Here is a 19015-nt window from a genome sequence, read left to right as displayed (position 1 = left end):
CTTGACCTTACATGAGGCCACTATCCTCTGGCCTATGGTGGCCCCTTGGTGCTTCTTTCTACACACTTGCATCTCTTATGCCCAAGTTAACCAATCCTGTGCCCTCATTCAGTGGGACTCCAGGGGGCAGATGAGAATTTTTCATGGTCCTGCCATTCATTAAATGGGGAATGGCATTTCCAAGTTGATTCTTGCCTAGGTAGCATTTTTGTTGTTATGTCACTTGTTCATCCCTGTAAATTCAGCAAACTTTCAGTGATTCTACCTAACTTGATGTGGTCCTTTTCTGGTGACACCCTTTAGGGAATCTATTATGGGAGCCTGTCATTATATAGGGAGTATAACAATTTTTGTCTTTCCATTAACCCACTAGAAGTTATACAGTTCCCTTGTGTGCAGGCTGCATTCATTCAGAGGAGTTCTTGGTGGCCATGACATGCTGGAAGTTAAGGAGACTTAACTTCTCCTGACCCTTCCTCAACTCAGACTTGTCCACTTCTTCCTCTTTTCCTACCAGTGGACGAAGCTATCCTCGCAGGACTTGCTCCTGCTCTGGTCTCTCCTCCACTGCTTCCAGTCCCAGGTTCTGCAAGCACACCTCTAATCACATCAGCCCTTAGCTTCAAGCATGTATGGTTTCCCAGTACTTAGCAGGGCTGAGGCTGTGTGATGTGTGGAAGGTTCTCAGGAATTGAGCTCACTGAACTCCCTGGATCTGTGAGAAGAGTCAGGGCCTTCCTCACTCCCACGTCCTGACTCTTCTCTTGACCACTTGTGTTCCTTGTGTTGATTTCACCCCTGCCTCAGACTTGACCCAGTCTTCATGACCTGACTGATGAAACCTGACTACCCACAGCTTCTTTGTCAACCTTGCCTCTTGGTAGCTCTTATTTTGCCATAGTAAGATTACCTTTCCCTTTTTCCTTAAGGGCTTGTTCCTCCCTGACAGGCTCTGCGCTGACCTCATCACAGGCACAGTGGTGCCTGTAGTATATACTTCCATCCTGCATGAGTTCATGTGGAGCTGATCGGACCTCCACATTCTGTGAACAATTTTTTATCACTTGAAATTTGCTTTATTTGCACCCTACCCAAGAAAGGGTGCATTCTCTCATCGTGGCTCTTCTGCCCATTAGTCCTAGGTCTTGAGGCTGTGGAAGCAAGAGTAGTGGAGAGGACACTCCCCACACTGGCCCTGAGCATTTGCAAGTACTTGGCCACAAATTGGGGCCTGCATCTCTGCCAAGACCTGTAATACAGATTCCTGTCTTTCTATCAACTTCCCCACCACAGTTGCCTTCTCCCTCCTTTCTTCCCTCTTTTTGCATTGAGAATTGAACCTAGGGCCTCACATAAGCTATGTTACTCAATCACTGAACCACATCCCCAGCCAAGGTCCAACCTCCCCACCTTCTTCCCCATTTTCAATCGTAAACTCTGTGTTTCTCTAGAACTGGCCATTTCATTTCCAGAGAGATAATAGATTTTTGAGAATTACAGAGCGGCATATTTCTCACATTCTTTTTAAACCTAGACTTTTCTTATCTTTTCTTTCCTTACATTTGATTCATTGCAGCCTTGGAAATGTATGTTTGTGTACACTGTGCTGTGAACACTTGATTTCCTCTCCTTGTGGAAAGCAATATGTTCTCATCTCTCTTGGTCCTTTTCCCTCTGGAAGCTTAGGTATTTTTCTTTCATTCACTTTCACAGATTCCAGCAAAACCACTTGCCCGCCACCCGTTTTCCTAATGGTAGGATAGGGAGAGAGACTTTGGTGGTGCCAGGCACTAGTTTGGCACAAATTCTTGGCTCTTTTCACACATAGCTCAGTGCCTATGGGAACATCAGCCAAGCTTTGTGTAGCCTGTGTCCTCACCTGCAGAAGCAGCCCAGGGCTGGGTACGCCTGGGTGCCTGGCACAGCAGCTCCCCAGGCTCGCTTGTCTACCCTAGAACTCGCCAGTAGGTCTGTAAACACATAAGAACATTCCTAGGGCATTCCTGTCTTTGTATTCTTCCTCATAGCTCTTGGCTGAGGCACTGTCTCCATTCTTGCAAGCTACAGCATAGAAAGTGATAGGGCTATCTAGAGCTTTATTTTTGCCTTCTGGCCCATTGTGACTGTGTAACCAGTGTGTATACCAAGCCTATAGCTGTGATCAGGGTTTCCCTGTTTGGACTATCTGGGAAAGCCCAGTTGGACCTTCTCATCCTTGCTAAAACCCCCTAAAATCTCTCCTGTACTCACCACAAACTTTACTTGATGACTTATGTCACCAAATCCTGGTGCACTGTTGCACCCACAGTGGGCAGCACACTGACCTGTCCCAAGAGAATAGCCTTCACCATTGCAATCATGAAGACACATTCCGCCTTCGCTTTACTTACTCGTTTATTTTTTTAAGTTCTTTTAAAGGTTTATTTTAAATTGTCTGTGTGTGTGTGCGCGTGTGCATTTGCGTTTGTACATGAGTACAGGTACATATAGATGCTAGAGCCATTAGATCCTCTGGAGCTAGAGTTACACAGGCTACCTGGCATGGGGCATGGGTGCTAGGAATTGAAGTCAGGTTGTTTGTAAGACTAGCAATCATTCTTAACCACTGAGCCATCTCTTTAGTTCCCCCCACCCCACCCCACCCCAATCCCACACATACACCTTAGTTTGGTTTTTTTGAGATAAGGTTTTCCTTGAGCCCAGGCCAACTTTGAACTTAACCATCCTCTTGCCATGGTCTCCCAAGGGCTGAGATTACAGCATCTGCTGAACTATCCGGCTCACTGTTAGCTTTAAAGGCATGGTTGCAATTCACTTCTGCACAGTGATTTCCAGGTATTCCACAGGCAGGTCTTTTTACTCCAGAGCTCAAGCCAGACCCAGAATTTGGATGTCTTTATTTTGCTACTCACCCCAGTCTGAAAAACAAATTAGCTTTTCCACTAAAAAGGATGTGGCCACACATAGGATGCATCAGATTTGTGCAGAGAGCCTACTGCGGCGGGGAGGGGACTCTTCTAAATACTCCTTTGAACTGTTTAAGTTTTTTTATTCACCTACCAGCAATTAAATTTTAGGCCTCGTCAATGGCATAGATAAGACCTCAGCATATTAACAGGTCACTATAATATGTTCAAGGCCCTTTCTCCCTTGCTGTTAGTTGTCAATTGGTCTCCAGTTGAGAATTCTCTCTTTGGTATTGGCCTGTGGCTTCATCTTTGAGTCTCACAAAACTGTCTGTGTGTGTTTGTGTGTGTGTGTGTGTGTGTGTGTGTTAGAAGTTGAGATTGCTCTTTAATTTATTGCTGTACATGTTGCACACTGACATCCTGCAATACAAAGATGGAAAAGTTGTGCGGTGCAGAAGTGTTGTGCGGTGCAGAAGTGTGGTTTTCTCTTCTTGGAATACAAACTCAAGTCACACTCAGATTTAACCTGCTGCTTCAGATCATCTGAGCTGTAGAATACATTCCTGCTTTTGTGTCTGTGTTGTATGCTTGGTGATGGTGCTAAGGACAGTGGACTTCAGGGCCTTTGTTCCCAAGGCTGGCAGACCCTGGTCCTCCCTCCAGTTAGAACACTAGGCTGCTCCAAGTCAGAGAAAAATTATATAAGTTTTCTAAGACTAATTTGGATTATTTTAATAAGCTAAATTCTGATTAACAAATCTCCGCCCGCCCCCCAATGTAAAGCTGGAGTCTCTTGATTCCCATCCCTCCTTACTGAAATTTGAACCCTGTGACCAGCATCTGCCCAGCCATCTCATACTTGATTGTAAGGAGTTAAATATATGTTGTCAATAAATGAGCAAATTTTTGACAACTGATGGGGATAAATGTAGATCTGTAGCAAATAGAAAAGGGAATAGATGCTATGTGAGAATTGGGGTACCATGCTATCTCATATCTCACATCCTTATCACCAGAGGAAACCAAGGAGGAGAGCCAACTGTCTCTAATTCCTGGTAGAAGGCAAAGGGATGTTTCTGTGGTGCTGTGAAAAAATAGAGAAACTGAGTGCAGTGGGCCACTGGCTGGCTGGCTGGCCCAATGCACACAGTCAGTAACCAACCCTATCTTAAAAAAAAAAAGTGGGCAGAAGAGATGGCTGCCTCACAGCTGTCTGTAACATCAAGATCCAATGCCCTTACACAGACAAGCACGCAGGCAAAACACCGATGGACGGATGATGGACAGACAGACAGATAAATATTTTTAAAAGTGGCGAGCAACCGAGGAAGGTGACAACATGATCCTGTGGTTTGCCCATGCACACATTGACATACCCTGTTCCCAGCCAGTAAAACAACAGTAGACAGAGCTCTGCCTGCATGAGCGTCCACTTCATCCCTTTTCCTCCCCTTTCAGTCTAGCTACTTACTAGATGGGTTTTTTTTTGTTTTGTTTTGTTTTTGTTTTTTGTTTTTTTGTTTTTTTGGCAAATAACCAGTTTTGTTTCTTTTTAATTCTAAAAATTTTAGTTACAAATGTGTTGTTTCAAATGATTGGGTGCATGCGTACCCCCCCCCACACACACACACACAAAGGGTTAATTTGAGGCTGAACTATGCAGGGCGCCCATTGGCTGGCAGACCTACATTCTACTCTGGTGACACTGCCGATCTAAAAGTCACGGTAGTGAGTAGAGGAATGGGATTGCAGCTATAGCTGGGATAACGTGGAGAAGTTTCTCTGCAGTGCTCTTTGGACCTACACTGTCGCCGTGCTGAGGTAATCTATCAGCTTGTGAGTATCTACAAAACACAACTCTCCAGATAACAGGTTTAAAGTAAAGATTTAATACAGTCTCCATCTCCTATGATGTTGCAGTGACAGTTTAAAACTCATTCTCTAAATCTCAGCAGACTTTATAGCTAGCAGTGGGCCAATATAAAGTTTAATAGCGTTACAACACATAAATCATCTTTTAAAGATGCTACTAGTAGCTCCAATATTAAATGCAGACAATCGCCTGTGGTATAAATAATTTATCAAACACCGTTTCAGATTAGCCTTCCATGCTGAGTTATTTATTTTAGCCTTTTCTGTACGATTCCTAAGGCACTTTTTGAAAGATCCATTACTGGTCAGTTTAATGAACTTGGGGGTCTGTTTTGTCCCCTCAAGCACTTGGGTACAGCTGTGGTGACCATTACATGGCCGACGTGGACCTCTTTGTGCCTTTTACAAGTGCTGCCCATTTGTCATGTGGCGGTAAATGGAGCTGCACATTGGAGTCCGGGGACACATTGTGCGGTGCAGTGATGGAGACAAACAGATAGCTCTATAAAGTGCTGCTTGTCACCGCTGACTAGGAGCACAGTACATCACTCTTATTGTAATCTCATTTAAGAAGCAGGGTGGCCCAGGGGACGGATATTCCCAGTTAGTTTGGTCTTTGTAGCCATAAAGCAGGAAGTGCTCCTTTTATATTCTCTGAACTTTTAGGGAGTGTGGTTTGCTTAGATTAATTATTACCAGGACTTCTCCATGGCATTGGGTGCAGGTTTGTCAGCAGGTTTGTCTGGACCACCCTTCCAGACTTGAGGTTTGGCCCCTGCAATTGCTGTTGAAAGGTGGACTGCATCTAGGGCCTGCTGCCTTGCTTTATTAAATAAGCCGCCTGCCATTAAGCATTTGCCATGCACCAGTCACTGTAGTAGGGACTTTCTGTATTTCATTTTTTCTTCTTGCAGCAAAGCAGTGAGGTAGGATTTACTATATTACAGAGAAGGGGAACATCTCAGATGTGGTTGCTTGCTTCCACACCTGCCAGATGACCTTGAACCCAAGACCCTCAGGTTTCTCTGTCACCAGGGTCATGATGGTCTTCTGCATGTGTGTGTTGAGGCTGCTCATATCCTGGAGGCTGTTTTTCTAGTAGCTGGGATGTCCCCTGCTGCTCTAACACTAAATCTCCACGTTCCCTCGAGATAAGCAGTGTAGTGTAAATCCACGAGCAGCTGGCTGCCTGGAGAAGGATGCCGGCACAGTAGGCGAGAGCAGAGCACCGGGGCAGGCCATCTGGGGTGCAGGTCTGCAGGGCTAGGTCAGAGCTCCCTGAGTAGCCCTGTACCAGGCAAATGTGGATCAGGACTCAGGTCACCTCAGATCTTCTAGAAAGTGAGGTACGCAGTGCTAGAAAGTATGAGTCCTAGAGGAAGAAACATGTTTCCTGAATATTCTGTGGGCCAAAGATGATAAAATGTGGTCTTTTCCCCACCTCTCTAAAATTTTCTTGATAGTTTTCTAAAATAATAGCACATGTTAAAAACAAGTTATTTGTGAAATTTTACTCTAGAGAAAAAAAACATGAACATGCCTAGTAGTATAGGTGCATCTATACCTAGAAGTCTATTTATAAAGTACCATGTTCAAAGACAGCATTTTAGATACAAAGCAGTTCCTCAAATAGGTCTCTGAAAATACTTCTTGAAAGTACTACGTAAGTAATTGGGTATACAGCAGTCATTTTCAACTTCCTTTGTACTTTGAGAGAGTTTGGTGCTGAGAAGAACATGAAGTAAAACCATCATCTTTTGTTTTGAGACAGGGTTTCTCAGTGTAGCAGCTCTGGCAATCCAGGAACTTGCTCTGTAGACCAAACTGGCCTGGAACTCAGAGATTTGCCTGACTCTGTCTTCTGATGGTGTGCCACTGCCTGGCTAAGATCTTCATCTTGGTATTCCTGTCAGGGCCATTACTCTATCTTGTGGGAAGTAGAGGTCGGGCAGTCTGTGGGTGCTGGGGAAAGCACAGGGCTCGCCTGCGCTCTGATGGAGATGCCTGCCTGCCGGAGGGCTGCTGCTTGCCAAGCCAGGCAGACAGCGGGCCGCTAGGTGTTAAGGCTCATGGTGACACAGCCTTAGTGTCCCCGATTAGTGAAGAGTCCAGAGCCCACGAAGGTTAGTCTTAGCCGATATGGTTTGTGGCTGCCACAAACCTGTTCTACTCTTTACTGTTTGCTAGCTGTGTGACCTTGGGGCCCCCTCTCTGATACATTCTGATTAGTCTGTGCCTCAGTGGGTGTTTGGGGATTGTAGTAAAACTGGGTACTGATTATCCATGTGCCCGGTGTGGTATTTACCATATTATGGTAGGTACTCAGTTAGTGTGAAATTTTCCATTTCATAATGGGAGGTGGGAGGTAGGGGGTCAAGGGGAGGGTTCCTTAAAGAATTTTCTCTAAAACTGGTGAAGAAGCTTTAAATGTTTCTCCAATTTGTAAAAGCATTTACACGTCTGTATACATGATGACTTTACAAGTGGACCAAATTATACATAATACATTTCAAATTTTGTACTTTTTGAAATGTGCTTTTGCGGGGCTTTACCTCCATGACCAAGTGTTTACAAAGCGGAGGGCGAGTCCCCTGCACTCTGGAGCACCTCCGGCCCAGGTGAGCGAGTACAGACTGGTCAGGCATGTGCGACAACAGCTCTATATCTCCGTGCCCTCAGTGTCATTCACCCTTGGGAATGAAGGTCTGTGGTGCTAAGTGCTGCCTGTTGGGTATTTTTTTCAGTCCCACGTGCCTTGCTCAGAGCACCAGCTAAAGAAAGGCGGTAGTTACATGGAGAAGAGAAGGGGAGAAGGTCGGGAGCCCCGAGAGGGGAGCCAGCGTGGCCTCCCAGCGTGCGTGCACACGCACAGCTGAGGTTGGTTAGTACTGAGTTGGAATGAGGTTGCATTTGGTAAGCCTGTGTTGGGTTTTGCTCTCCGTGTGGGAGCCATCTCCACTACCGTCTCCTGTATAGCTCCTTTCCTTGTTTCTGGTAAGGCTTTTGTGGGACTGTTTAGTAACAGAGTTCCTGAGGAGGTGATGCTGTGAGGTGAAGTCTCTCGGCACTGTGCAGATGCACATGAGAATAACTTGCTTCACTGCTCTCACAAAGGTGTCTGGCTGCTGGCTTGATAAAGATCCCTCCCACGCTTGCAGAGCTGTCTCTGTCTTCCCTGGGTCTGTAGAGGGCACTACTGTCACTAGCATTCAAACCTGGCTCAGATTTTCTCACAACTTGAAGCCTTGAATCTGTCCTTCAAGGTTCTTAGACTGCATTTGGGGCAGTCCGGATGTAGGGCTTGAAGTTGGGGGCGCTGTTACTGGGATGCGCGTTTGGTTGGGTTCTAGTGTCTGGGCCCTTGTGCTGTTGGGAAGCTGCGGCAGCGCACTGCTGGGAAAGGCTGGCTCAGCTCTGCCCTTGGTTCCTAAGGGCTTCCACTCGGTGGCCTGCCTCGTGCCTCGCAGCCCGCATCGCTCATGTCGAGATGCCTTTGTTTCCAGCCTGCCTTCAGCTCCCCTTGAAGCTTTGCTGAGGCGGCCATTGTTGTCTCTCCTACTCAGCCTTTGACCCTTGACAAGCCCTAGAGCTATCACATGGGCCTGATGCACCCAGTGAATGCTTACAACCCAAGAGGGTAAGGTTCTAGCCTCTGTCTGTAGTCCTAGTGTCTCCCTTGGCATCTGGTGGCCATTTTAACCAAATACATTATGGGGAAATTTGGGGGAGAAACAGCAAGTCACTTTAGTAAACTTGTAAGCTCATAGGTTGGGTGGAGACAAATTCTGTGAGGGAAGGTGGTCTCGAGTCTGGCTCTGCCAGCATTTCCCCAGAATTAGGATTGTGTTTTGTTATCATCTTGTGTCAGCCTTGCAGTGCTGATTTTGTCCATTATGTTACCAAGAAGTTTGCTTCCATGATTTTTTGTTTTGTTTTATTTTTTCTCTTTTCTTCTCTGTTTGTCTCTGTCTGTCTCTGACCCTCCCCCCCCACCCCCACCCCCCACCCCACAAACACATCTCTTCTATCCTGGAGTCAACATTAAGATATTTTGATCATTTAGCAAACTAAGTCCAGGAGTCAAATCCAGCCTAATACCCATTTTTGTTAATAAAGTTTTATTGGGACAGATTATCATCCTGTTTATGCATAGTCTGTGGCTGTTAAATACTAGGTGTTGACACTGAATAGTTGTGACAGACAATAAATGTGCCCTGAAACTTAAAATCTTACTGCCCAGCCCTTAGGAGAGCTTACTGAGTCTTTCTTTAAATGAGACATTGACAGCATATAACGGAAGGAAGACACTGTAGTGAAAAAAGGGCATGGGCATCAGGGGTTTGGAAGTCCAGGACCCTGCTTACCGCCTGAAGAGCTCTGGCAAACCATGGAGTTCTAGGGAGGTGGTGGTGGTGGTGTTTAGGTTTAGTTTTCAAGACAGGATTTTTCTGTGTAGCCTTGGCTGTCCTGGAACTCAAAGAGATCTGTCTGTTTCTGCCTCCCACCTGCTGGGAGTAAAGGCAAGTGCCATCCATCTCTGCCCAGCACTAAGGAGGGTTTCAGCACCATCCATGAGAGAACAGACCTATGAACTATTATGTGTGTGGAGTGTGCCGCCATTCTCCACAGACGTAGCTTATCATGGCTGCCTTTTGCTTTCTCAGGAGGAAGAAGCCAAGAAGCTAGTGAGTGAGGCTATTGCAGCTGGCATCTTTAATGACTTGGGGTCTGGTAGCAACATTGATCTGTGTGTTATCAGCAAGAGCAAGCTGGACTTTCTTCGTCCATACTCTGTGCCCAACAAGAAAGGGACCAGGTAAGTGAAAGGGGTACCATTTTTCCTGTCCCGGGACCCTTGGCATCGCCAGGCCATCTGGATTGGGCTCTCTGAATGCTCTCCTGCACTGAGAAAAGCCAAGTCTTACAACAGTCCTTCGAGTCAGGGCTGCTGTATGGTCCCAGTGGTGGTCAGGCACGGACAAGTGTCTTAATCTGTCATATTGGCAGGAGAGGTGGACAGAGTCCAAGGAAGAGCTTCAGACTGAGTTGAGACATTGAAGTATGTGTCCCCAGCCCCAGCCCCCTGTGGTTTCTTCAGCATCTTAAGCCCTGTATGGAATCTTATGTTTAGGTTTCATGGTAGCCAGCCCACAGCCTTTCTTCAGACTGGCCCAACATCCTAAAAGTCCTAATCCCGTGGCTATAAGTCTCTGAATCGTGGCCATGGTATGTACCAGTGTTGTTTATGCTACAGTCGTGCCTCTGAAACTGGCTTACCTCCCTGGGTGCCTCATCTCAGGGGTGCAAGTCAGGGTCTGAGCTGTGAGGGATGTTCTAGGTCCAAAGACCTGGTAACTGGTGTTTGCATGTAACTGTAGCTCACTAATTGACAGTTATAGCTACTTGAGCGCTCTGGTTAGTAGCATGGGACCTCTGGAAGACTTGCTTCTATACCCACTGAGGGTTCCTAGCTCTAGAGACACAAGAAAAGGATGGGCCTTCAGTATTAACAATTCTCTGTTGTCAGCTGTTCTCAGCATTGCGGAAGCTTAGTGTCAGACTGCTCTGGGGTGGGTGACAGGGACGGCCACTGGCTGGCATGGTGGCTCTGGGTATCAGTCCTGTATTTGAATGATAGAGCTATGCTAGTGTGATGCCAGTTCCTCAGGCCTTGAGTGTAAAGGAAAACTGTCTTTAAGGTATAGGCGGGTTTGGGAAGCAGCTTCCCCCGAAGGACGCTGATCCTTTGGGAAGGGAACTGGGGAGTGCTTCTGTTCTGTGTGGGCTGAACGGTAGTCCCCCAGGCTGAGCAAGAATACACACCCTTGAAAAGTGGGTGTGGTTACAAATGGAACCTTTGTAAAGCTAAAGGTAGCACTGTGGAACAGGGATGTGGTTTTTGTGGTAGACCACTTGCCTAGAATGTGGGAGGCTCTGAGTTCTATTCCTAGCCTTTGGGGTGGGGATGGACCCAACAAGGTGACAGGAAGGGGAGGAGTTAAACATAGGTAGGTGTGCAATATCCACACACTCTAGAATCCTGCCGTCCTTTAGTCTAATTAGTGGTTGTGAGAATGCCGCCTGGATGGGGGAACCTCTCTAGAAGGAATCACAGGTAAGGGCAAAGGCTTGGCAGCTATCCCATGCCTATCACCATCATGGATCTGGCTGCTGCCCTGCATGCTGCCAAGACCGACAGCCTTACCCAGAAGGTAAGGCTCTTGGGCCATTGTCTCAAGGCGACACTTAACTGCCAGTAGCCCAGCGAAGTTCCGTCCAGGAGATGTTTTTAAACCTTAAGGGAACAAGGACAAATGTATTTTGAAAAAGCGTACCTCCTCCTAAAGTCCACCTGAACTGTCATGTACCCACTTTCTGCTCCCTGTTGAAGCTCAGGTGCCTGTTTGAAGGGACACATTTTCTAGGAGTATGTGACCATGACACAGCTTCCATTGGTCAGACACAAGCTTGATGGAACTAGCACTCCAGCGGGACATGACAGAGGAGCAGTCGTCTGCTACCACAGGACTGGAGAGTTAGGAGAGCACATGTGGATCAGGGTGAGACCCTTGTGCTCAGAGACCTGTCCCAAGGAGGCGGGTCAGGTGGGTGTGTCCTAGTGGTAAGCCGCTGTGCTCTGCAGAGACATTAGCCTTGAGTGCTGTCTGAAGTGAGGAGCTTGGAGCTTGGCTGTGGACTATGTTGTATTGCTGGTGCTTCTAGAGTTGTGGGGCAGAAGGCCGTATTACATCACTCACATTTGATGCACAGGATGTAAGTTTTAAGGAAGTGGAAGCCTCAAGTCACATGACTAAGTAGCTTCTAGCTCTACTGAGGATGGTAGGGTCTGGAAGGAAAATTGAAAACCAGTGCTTTTTCTACTATCTCTTAAATGTTGTCACACATACACACACCTTTCAAGTTTGGTATACCATTTGTATACCATTTGTAGCATTTGGAAGTGAACTCTGAAGCCACAGAGGTGGAGTCCCTAGAGTCAGGACTCCAGTCAAGCCTGTGGCTGTCTGGCCAGAATGTCTCTATCCTGACCTCAGTTGGGCACTTGAGCAGAAGTCTAATTGCTTTTATTTTTCTCATTAGGTTTGGCCGGTACAGATGTGAGAAAGGCACTACTGCTGTCCTCACTGAGAAAGTCATCCCTCTGGAAATTGAGGTGCTAGAAGAGACTGTTCAGACAATGGATACTTCGTGAATGGTGCTGCCGGTGGTTGGATATCTCTCTGGATGACTCGGGGTACACACCACCCCTACACCCACCCCACTCTACCCCAGTCAGAAAACATGCCTTCGGCTATTGCTCAATTAAAAAAAAAAGACAAAAAATGTAGTGAGTGGTTGTAATGTGGGAACTGTGGGTTTGGGCTCCTACTGACCTGACTTTCTATGTTCCAGATCTTTCTGGAGTGTTAGTGGTGTGGCCCTCTGAAGCTGATTAGTTCTTTGTGGCCAAGATCCAGATTGGGTTTTTGGTTCTAAAGTATATGACCAGGTCCTGTGTTCACTTCATTGTCGCTTGGGGTGACCCGGGGCATCTGTCCTAACAGTGAATCAATATATGGCAGCCTGTACCTCAAGTACAGGCAAGCAGTGGCAAGGGAGTCTCAGGCTGTGATGTGGCCCAGGGGATGGCTTCCCTGCATTCACAAGACCCCAAGGTTACATCCCTCCCCCCCCCCCCCCATATTCAGCTTGGATTCTTGGTCTATACATGCTTAGGTCTAGAAAGTTAGATGAAAACTCGGCATTTGCGTGGCTGTATGAGACCAGTGAGCTGCACTCCAGCCGTTCTCGTGACAATTAAGGAAGTGCTTGATGTTTGCTGTTTTGCAGTGATTAGACATAGCATCACTTCTCTGGAGAGTCCCAAGGGCCATTTTGTTGGGCCTATGTTTCTCTGGGTATGGACGGGGGGGGGGGGGGGGGGGGGGGGGGTGTTGCTGAAATTAAGTTCTTTGGTTTGCAGAGGCTGCTTGTACCAAGGACAGATAGAATGAGCCTCTAAGAACAGAATTAATTCTTACAAAGAGCCAGGAAAACTTTCAGGAGTTAGTGTTGGGCAGGAGACAAGTGACTTTGATCCTTCCCTGAGTGAGTATTTTGGGGCAGGACACTGGAAGGCAGATTCCCTTGCACAAACTACTTGAAAGGGTACACAGTGGGTTTACTGAGGACAGCAGCTTGGCTGATGAGTGTCAGAATTATTTGGGGAACTTAAGAATATTCTGGAGTTACTTGGACTGTTTGTGCCTGGCAGGTTGTTTCTAGAGGCACCTGAAGAAGTTGTGCTGCTGTTGTGTGCTGGGTGTGGTCTACAGTCCAAGGCAGCAGTGACAGAGTCAAGGCCACCCCTGAGCTGCTCAGCCGTCACTCTTCCCAGTTTCTTTAAATAAAATCTGAAGAGCTTGATCTGAGGAGAGGCTGTATCTGGAGTACAGGCCCTGCTCAGAGGATGGTGGCTAGCCAAGCAGCTTCTTTGTGCAGAACTCTGGTAAACATCACCTGACAAGACACAGGAGCACTGACCTGTGTCACCAAGTGGGTACTCCTGGGGTACTGCATAGACCAGTGGTTCTCAAGCTCAGTGCTGCGACCCTTTAATACAGTTCCTTGGGTTGCAGTGACTCCCAGCCATAAAATTTTCTTTGCTACCTCATAACTATAATTTTGCTACCGTTATGAATCATAATATAAATATTTTTGGAGACAGGTTTGTCAAGAGGGTCTTGATACACAAATTGAGACCCACTAGAATAGAAGAACAAAATTCAGACTGTTTCCTCCAACACTTAAGTTTCCTTAAATTCACATTTATAAGTTAAGTCTTCACAGTTAATCCTATTGGTAACCAAAAGTAAATGAACATATTTCTGCTTTTTCTGCACATAATACAGTTATATTTTAATTCTCTCATGGACCCGCATGGTCCATGACTTGAGTTTTCTGAAGGGGTAACAGGCAGTATTTTTGGATCACCTGCCATTCCTAGCTGATTTGCATCTCGGTTTTGTTTTTGAGTCAGGGCCTTATGTAGTCCATTCCTGTCTCAAACTTCCTGTATTTCTCAGGGCAACCTTGGATGCTTGATCTCCTGCCTCTACCTCTCAGTGCCAGGATAACAAACTTAGGCTGCCATGGCTAAGTAACATCTTTTGTTTTGAGTCCTGTCAGCCACCTGGAAGATAGATAACTTATTATAACGTCCCATTTGCAGATGAGGAAATGAAGGCTCAGAAAGGCCAACAAACTTGCACAAGTCACTAGGAAGATACAGACCCAGAACTGGTAAAGAACCGTGAGAGCAAAGCTTGCGGGGTTTTCCTGCTGGACGGACAAAGTGCTGCACACTGGTCCTAAAGGGAGCCATAGCTTTCCAGCTGGTGATGCTGGGCCGAGGCGGGGCTGAGAAGACGGAAGAGAGCCCTCCAGTCTCCCCGAGCCACTTATGTTGAGATGCCCGGTGCTACGTGCTCCTGTCACTCATCAAATTAGAAAATGCAGAGAAAATATTAGCAAGATGTCTACTCTAAGCCATTATTTCCATTTTACAAGAGTAATTGAAAGCACACAGCCTGACTGCATGGAAAGGTGCCAGCAGCTGGTGGTAACCATTTGCAAAGGCTGGCCCACACCAGTCACCCAGCTCCCTTCACGGCTCCTGGCAGTGTGGGCCTGGACAGGTCTGAAGCAACCAGGCAGAAGTTCACATTTCAGCAGGTACAAGGGGTTTCCATGGCTGCCAAACCCCTTCCCCCACTAATAGCCCAGCTCAGATTGTCTGCAATAGTTCAAAGGAAGGATTTTGGAGTTTGACGGTAACCGGCTGCTTTCAGCTCAGTGGCAGAGGCAGCCGCCTTTGGGAGCCGGCTGGGAGTCCTCTGGTCTTGGCTGTGGGGACTTCCAGGTACCACTTGGGGAGAGGACTCGAGTAAGACAAATGACTTTTGGCTTTGATGAGGTGTGTTGCATTCAGGTGCTGGACGTCCAGACGTGCATCTGTCTGGCCACCTGGTGCACATATCCAATGTCAGGTCGGTGGTCAGGATCGGGGTAGATACACATACTGACCAGTTCCCGGAGCTGCAAGGAAGGACAGTTCTGTTAGTCTTAAAGTGCACCTCAGATGGTGCTGTTATCCCCTTTCAGCGTAAATTATATGGTCACACAGATCCCATGCATGCATAGGCCTGTCTGGTTCCAAAGGTGATGCTTTGAGACCCTGAGAATTTTACCCTCAAATGATCTTCAGTTTTCAACTGTGCCCATGTATGTCCGCTGTCAGTCACACAAAAGCCCAAACCAGAGAAAACTCAAGGAAAGGGCTTATTGATCATAATAAATGCATTAACATGCAGCAAGGCTACAGTCTGCACACCCCCTGGCCTCTTCATTGTGCTCATGAAAGACACGCTTTTAATTATCCAGACACTGAGGCTTTGCCCGCCAGGGTGGGGGAGGGGCGCCTTAAGCCTCTGATCCCTTTCGTTCTGATAGCCAGAGTGCTAGTTATTTTAATGGTAATTAAAATAATGACCTTAAAAAGCCCGGGTTTTAAACGTGAAACACTGGGCTGGCTGTAACATTTTCCATCTCGGTGCCTGCTGCCGGGGGTGCTGGGTCACCAGCAAAGGAGAGAGAGGGGAAGTCCTGGACCAGAGAGTTCTAGGGACTCGGAAGAGAGAGAGGAGGGCCCAGGCATATTCCAGAGGCCCTGGAGCTGCAGCATCCACCTCAGGCTAAGGCTCTGTCCTGAACTTCCGAAGCACTGGGCTGCCTTAACGGGCCCACGTGATCCCATTGCTGTGCAAAACACTGTAATCCATGAGCTGAGGTAGGTGGTGTGTAGCGTGTCTGGAGTCCCAGACGTCTACACAGTGGTCTCTGAAGCTGCTCTGCAAGAAAAGCATGGCTGACCCATCTGGTGAAAATTTGAAAACCAGGTCAAGATGAAGTCAACCCTGCAATCAATCACTTAGAAGCAGTCAAAAAGAGAAACAACAACAACAACAAAAAAACAAAATATTGCAAGCATGATAATGACTAAAAGTGGGTACTAAAAGTAGGGCCAGACCCTGCGTGCAGTAGCAGGGTCTGGAGCTGCTGCCTGTCTAGTGAGCTAGGATGGCTGCCTAGGAGATAAAGCTAAGGGCGCTGGGGCTTTCCTTTCTGCCTTGCAACTGAAGTGGGGTGGGTGGTGCCCATTGGCAGACAGGCGCAGGAGCATAACTGATTAGAGCTGAGTCACATGTCTTCTAGTAGTGCAGAAATTCTAGTTTAAACAAGGAAAGGAGCAACAAACTCTGTGGAGAATGTAACCCGTTCTTCTCTCCTGCCAGCTTGGTCTCCAGACCACAGATACTTGCCCTGGATGGCTAGTGAGAGCAGGCCCCTGGAGCTGACCGTGGAAGAGACCCTGCGACCTCCTCACCTCAGGAGTGGGTGGCGGTCTGCACAGGAGAGGCATGGGCCTGAGGCTGGCTTGGAGCCTGCGCGGTTCTGCCTAGCCTCTGCCCCCCCATCCACAAGGCGCTCCTTGTAAGGCCCCAACTCATCTGGATGGTGGACTTGGCTTGGTGCAGCGGTTTTCAACCTTCCTGATGCTATAACCCAGAGTTCCTTGTGTTGTGACCCCCCAACCATAAAATTATTTCATTACTTAGTAATTCTAATTTTGATACTGCTATGAACTGTAAATAAATGACCCGCAGGATATCTGATATACTGTCCCTGGGAAATGACACCCGCCCCAAGGGGTTAAGACCCACAGACTGAGAGCCAGGGCCTTAGTGAGTTATGAGGCAGTGGCCTAGGGTCCTGCAGTGTAGCCCAGGAAGACCTTAGACTCACCTTTAGCATCCACTGTGAGCAGACATCCCAGATGTTTAGCAAACACGTGCATGGAGCTGTGTTACCCCCGATTGCTACCTTTGATGGTGGTAGTAGTCACCGGCCTGGCTCTATTATTAAGCATGTCACACGCATGAATCCTTTATCTTGAACTTGGACAGGAGATTCTAGTTTTGTCCCCATGTTATAGATGAGGAACCTGAGAGTTCATCTGTCTGCCTGTACTCTGAGCCACTGCTGTGTCATGAGACCTGTCAGCTGTCCTTCATGGTTTATTCATGAGGGAGATAGAATTTAACCCATTAAAAAAAATGATGGATCTGGGGAGGAGCTTCACACAGCCTGTAACTGTCCAGGGCCCCTGCACCTGCATAAAATATGAAAGCCCAAACTCCGCAGAGTTACGGGCCTGTTAACAGAGCAGGAGACCATCCAGTGAGCCCAGGGTGCCCACCTGGCCTCCCTGGTACTGGGTTCCACCAGCCTGGCAGGGTCCTAGGGCATCTGTGTGCTGCTGGCTTCAGGCGCTTGAGAAGCGCCCTCCTGAAGTACAGCAGCGTGCTCACCTTCTCAGAGTAGTGCTCTCCTGGAAGAGGCGGGTAGTCACACTGCTCGATCTTTTGGCAGAGGGAGAAGAGATTCATCTTATCTCCATAGAAGGGGCTCTGGAGAGCTGCCATCTGCAAGGGAAGGAATACAAAGGCTCAGACATCAGCCTCAAAGTCTAAAAGGAAGCCAGAGGAGCCACTGGTTGGTCCCCCACTGCAGTGAGTGAGTGTCCTGTTGGCTTCTCCCTAGGGAGGTTAGGGCTGCAAAAAGGAAGTGCTGTCGAGTCCTGAGGCCACAGCCACAGCTCGCTTAGGGCCCCTGCCCCCAAGGACTGGCTGCTCACCAGACTCAGTTTCTCTAAAAGCTGTCTTTTTTTTTTTTTTTTTTTTTTTTTGTATTTGTGTGTGTGTGTGGTTCAGGGGACAGCTAGCCTCTGGCATCATTCCCTAGGAATTCTCCTTTGAGACAGGGTCTCTCTCTCTCTCTCTCTCTCTCTCTCTCTCTCTCTCTCTCTCTCTCTCTCTCTCTCTCTCTCTCTCTCTCATTGACATGGAACTTGTCATGAACCCCAGGGATCAGCCTCCACCTCCCCCAGGACACATCTGCACTGCATGGCTTTTTCAGAATTCTGGGAATTCTAACTCAAGTCCTTCTGCACACAAGGCACGCTCTTTCCAACTGAGCTCCTCCAGCCCATCTTTATCTCTTTGAGGCTGTTACATTGTATCCCAGGCTATCCTGTAACTAGTAACCTAGCTCAAGCTGGCTTGAATTCCTGGGAATCCTCTTGAGTACTTGGATTACGGGCAAGGGCTGCCATGCCTGGCTCTGAGCAACTTATCTAACGATGAGTGGGAACGCCATTCTTGGGAGCCTGTCTGCCTGAATGGTGCAGCCCAGGGTGGAGAGAAGCTGGGCCCTGCAGCTGGCCCTGTTATGTTGAAGGCTCTGCCTGCAGGGTGTGGCAAGGTTCAGATACCACCCTGGGCACCTTGAAGAGAGGCAGGCTGATGGGCCCTGGTGAGTGACAGGACTGTTGAGACAGTAGTCTTACTAAGTTTTCATCCAGGGAGGTAACTTCCAGGTCTCCCTGAAGTACCCATTGTTCAAGGCACTTGGGGAAAGGCTCAGAGACGGTCTGCGGAGGACGGACACAGCCCAGCATGGCCCCAGAGGGCCCAGATGCTGAGAGATTAACAGTCACAGTGGCATTGAAGTGTTTCCTCTGACTCCTGCTAGCAGATGTATCCTGCCAAATGACAGCCACTCCATCCTGCTTGTGAAGGACCACTGGGTAATCATGCCCCCTCCCAAGTCTAGGTGTTTGTCTCTCCTTACTGAGGTGTCAGGCTGTACCCCACTTCATAATAAGGCTGCAGTAACCTATACAAGACAGGGAGTGGGACGCATACAGAGGCCCCGCCCACACTGAGGCGCTGGTTTTGCCACGGAGCCTGAAAACTGGCAGACATGGGCCAAAATTAAAACAGGAGCCTTGGTGCCAGCAATTACTGGGCAACTTCAAAAGGACATTTGCTACCACAGTAGGGAACAGTTAAGGCTCCTAGGTGGCCCTTGGTCACAGCTGGAGGGTCCAGATGAGTATTCTGGAGGTGGCTTGTGGATAGACACGGTGTTGAATGTCAGTCAGCTAAGGCTGGCTCTGCTGATGCTTATGTGCGACCTGGGAGAGGGACCGACTGCCCTTCAGCGAGCCAATCTGTTTGGATTTTCACAAATGTGACCCTTTGCAACTAACTCCAGTGTCTCAGAAAAATGGGGTGATGGGTGACCCATCATCTCTTCTTTCTCTCCAGCAC

The 19015-nt window shown here is 47.9% G+C and overlaps 2 protein-coding genes across 6 annotated transcripts in view; one reads left to right on the top strand and one right to left on the bottom strand.

The window, feature by feature from the left end:
* The window catches only part of Psmb7 (proteasome 20S subunit beta 7), a 57673-nt gene extending 45548 nt beyond the window's left edge, over positions 1-12125 (top strand). The window contains exons 7-8 of the mRNA XM_052182417.1: positions 9446-9597; positions 11883-12125. Of these exons, the coding sequence (XP_052038377.1) occupies positions 9446-9597; positions 11883-11994 (264 nt within the window). The 3' untranslated portion in view covers positions 11995-12125. The remainder of the gene's footprint in view (positions 1-9445; positions 9598-11882) is intronic.
* Positions 12126-13588: 1463 nt separating this feature from the next.
* Positions 13589-19015, bottom strand: part of Nek6 (NIMA related kinase 6) — an 86076-nt gene continuing 80649 nt past the window's right edge. For all 5 annotated transcript variants that reach the window (XM_052182412.1, XM_052182414.1, XM_052182416.1 and 2 more), the window contains exons 9-10: positions 17213-17326; positions 13589-14879 (exon numbers count right to left, since the gene is read on the bottom strand). In XM_052182412.1, coding sequence (XP_052038372.1) covers positions 14769-14879; positions 17213-17326 — 225 coding nt within the window. In that variant the 3' untranslated portion in view covers positions 13589-14768. The remainder of the gene's footprint in view (positions 14880-17212; positions 17327-19015) is intronic.

The sequence above is a fragment of the Apodemus sylvaticus genome, chromosome 5 (assembly GCF_947179515.1).
Source record: "Apodemus sylvaticus chromosome 5, mApoSyl1.1, whole genome shotgun sequence".
Lineage (NCBI taxonomy): Eukaryota > Metazoa > Chordata > Mammalia > Rodentia > Muridae > Apodemus > Apodemus sylvaticus.
The sequence above is the reverse complement of the archived record's forward strand: the minus strand, read 5'-3'. Positions and strand labels throughout refer to the sequence as shown.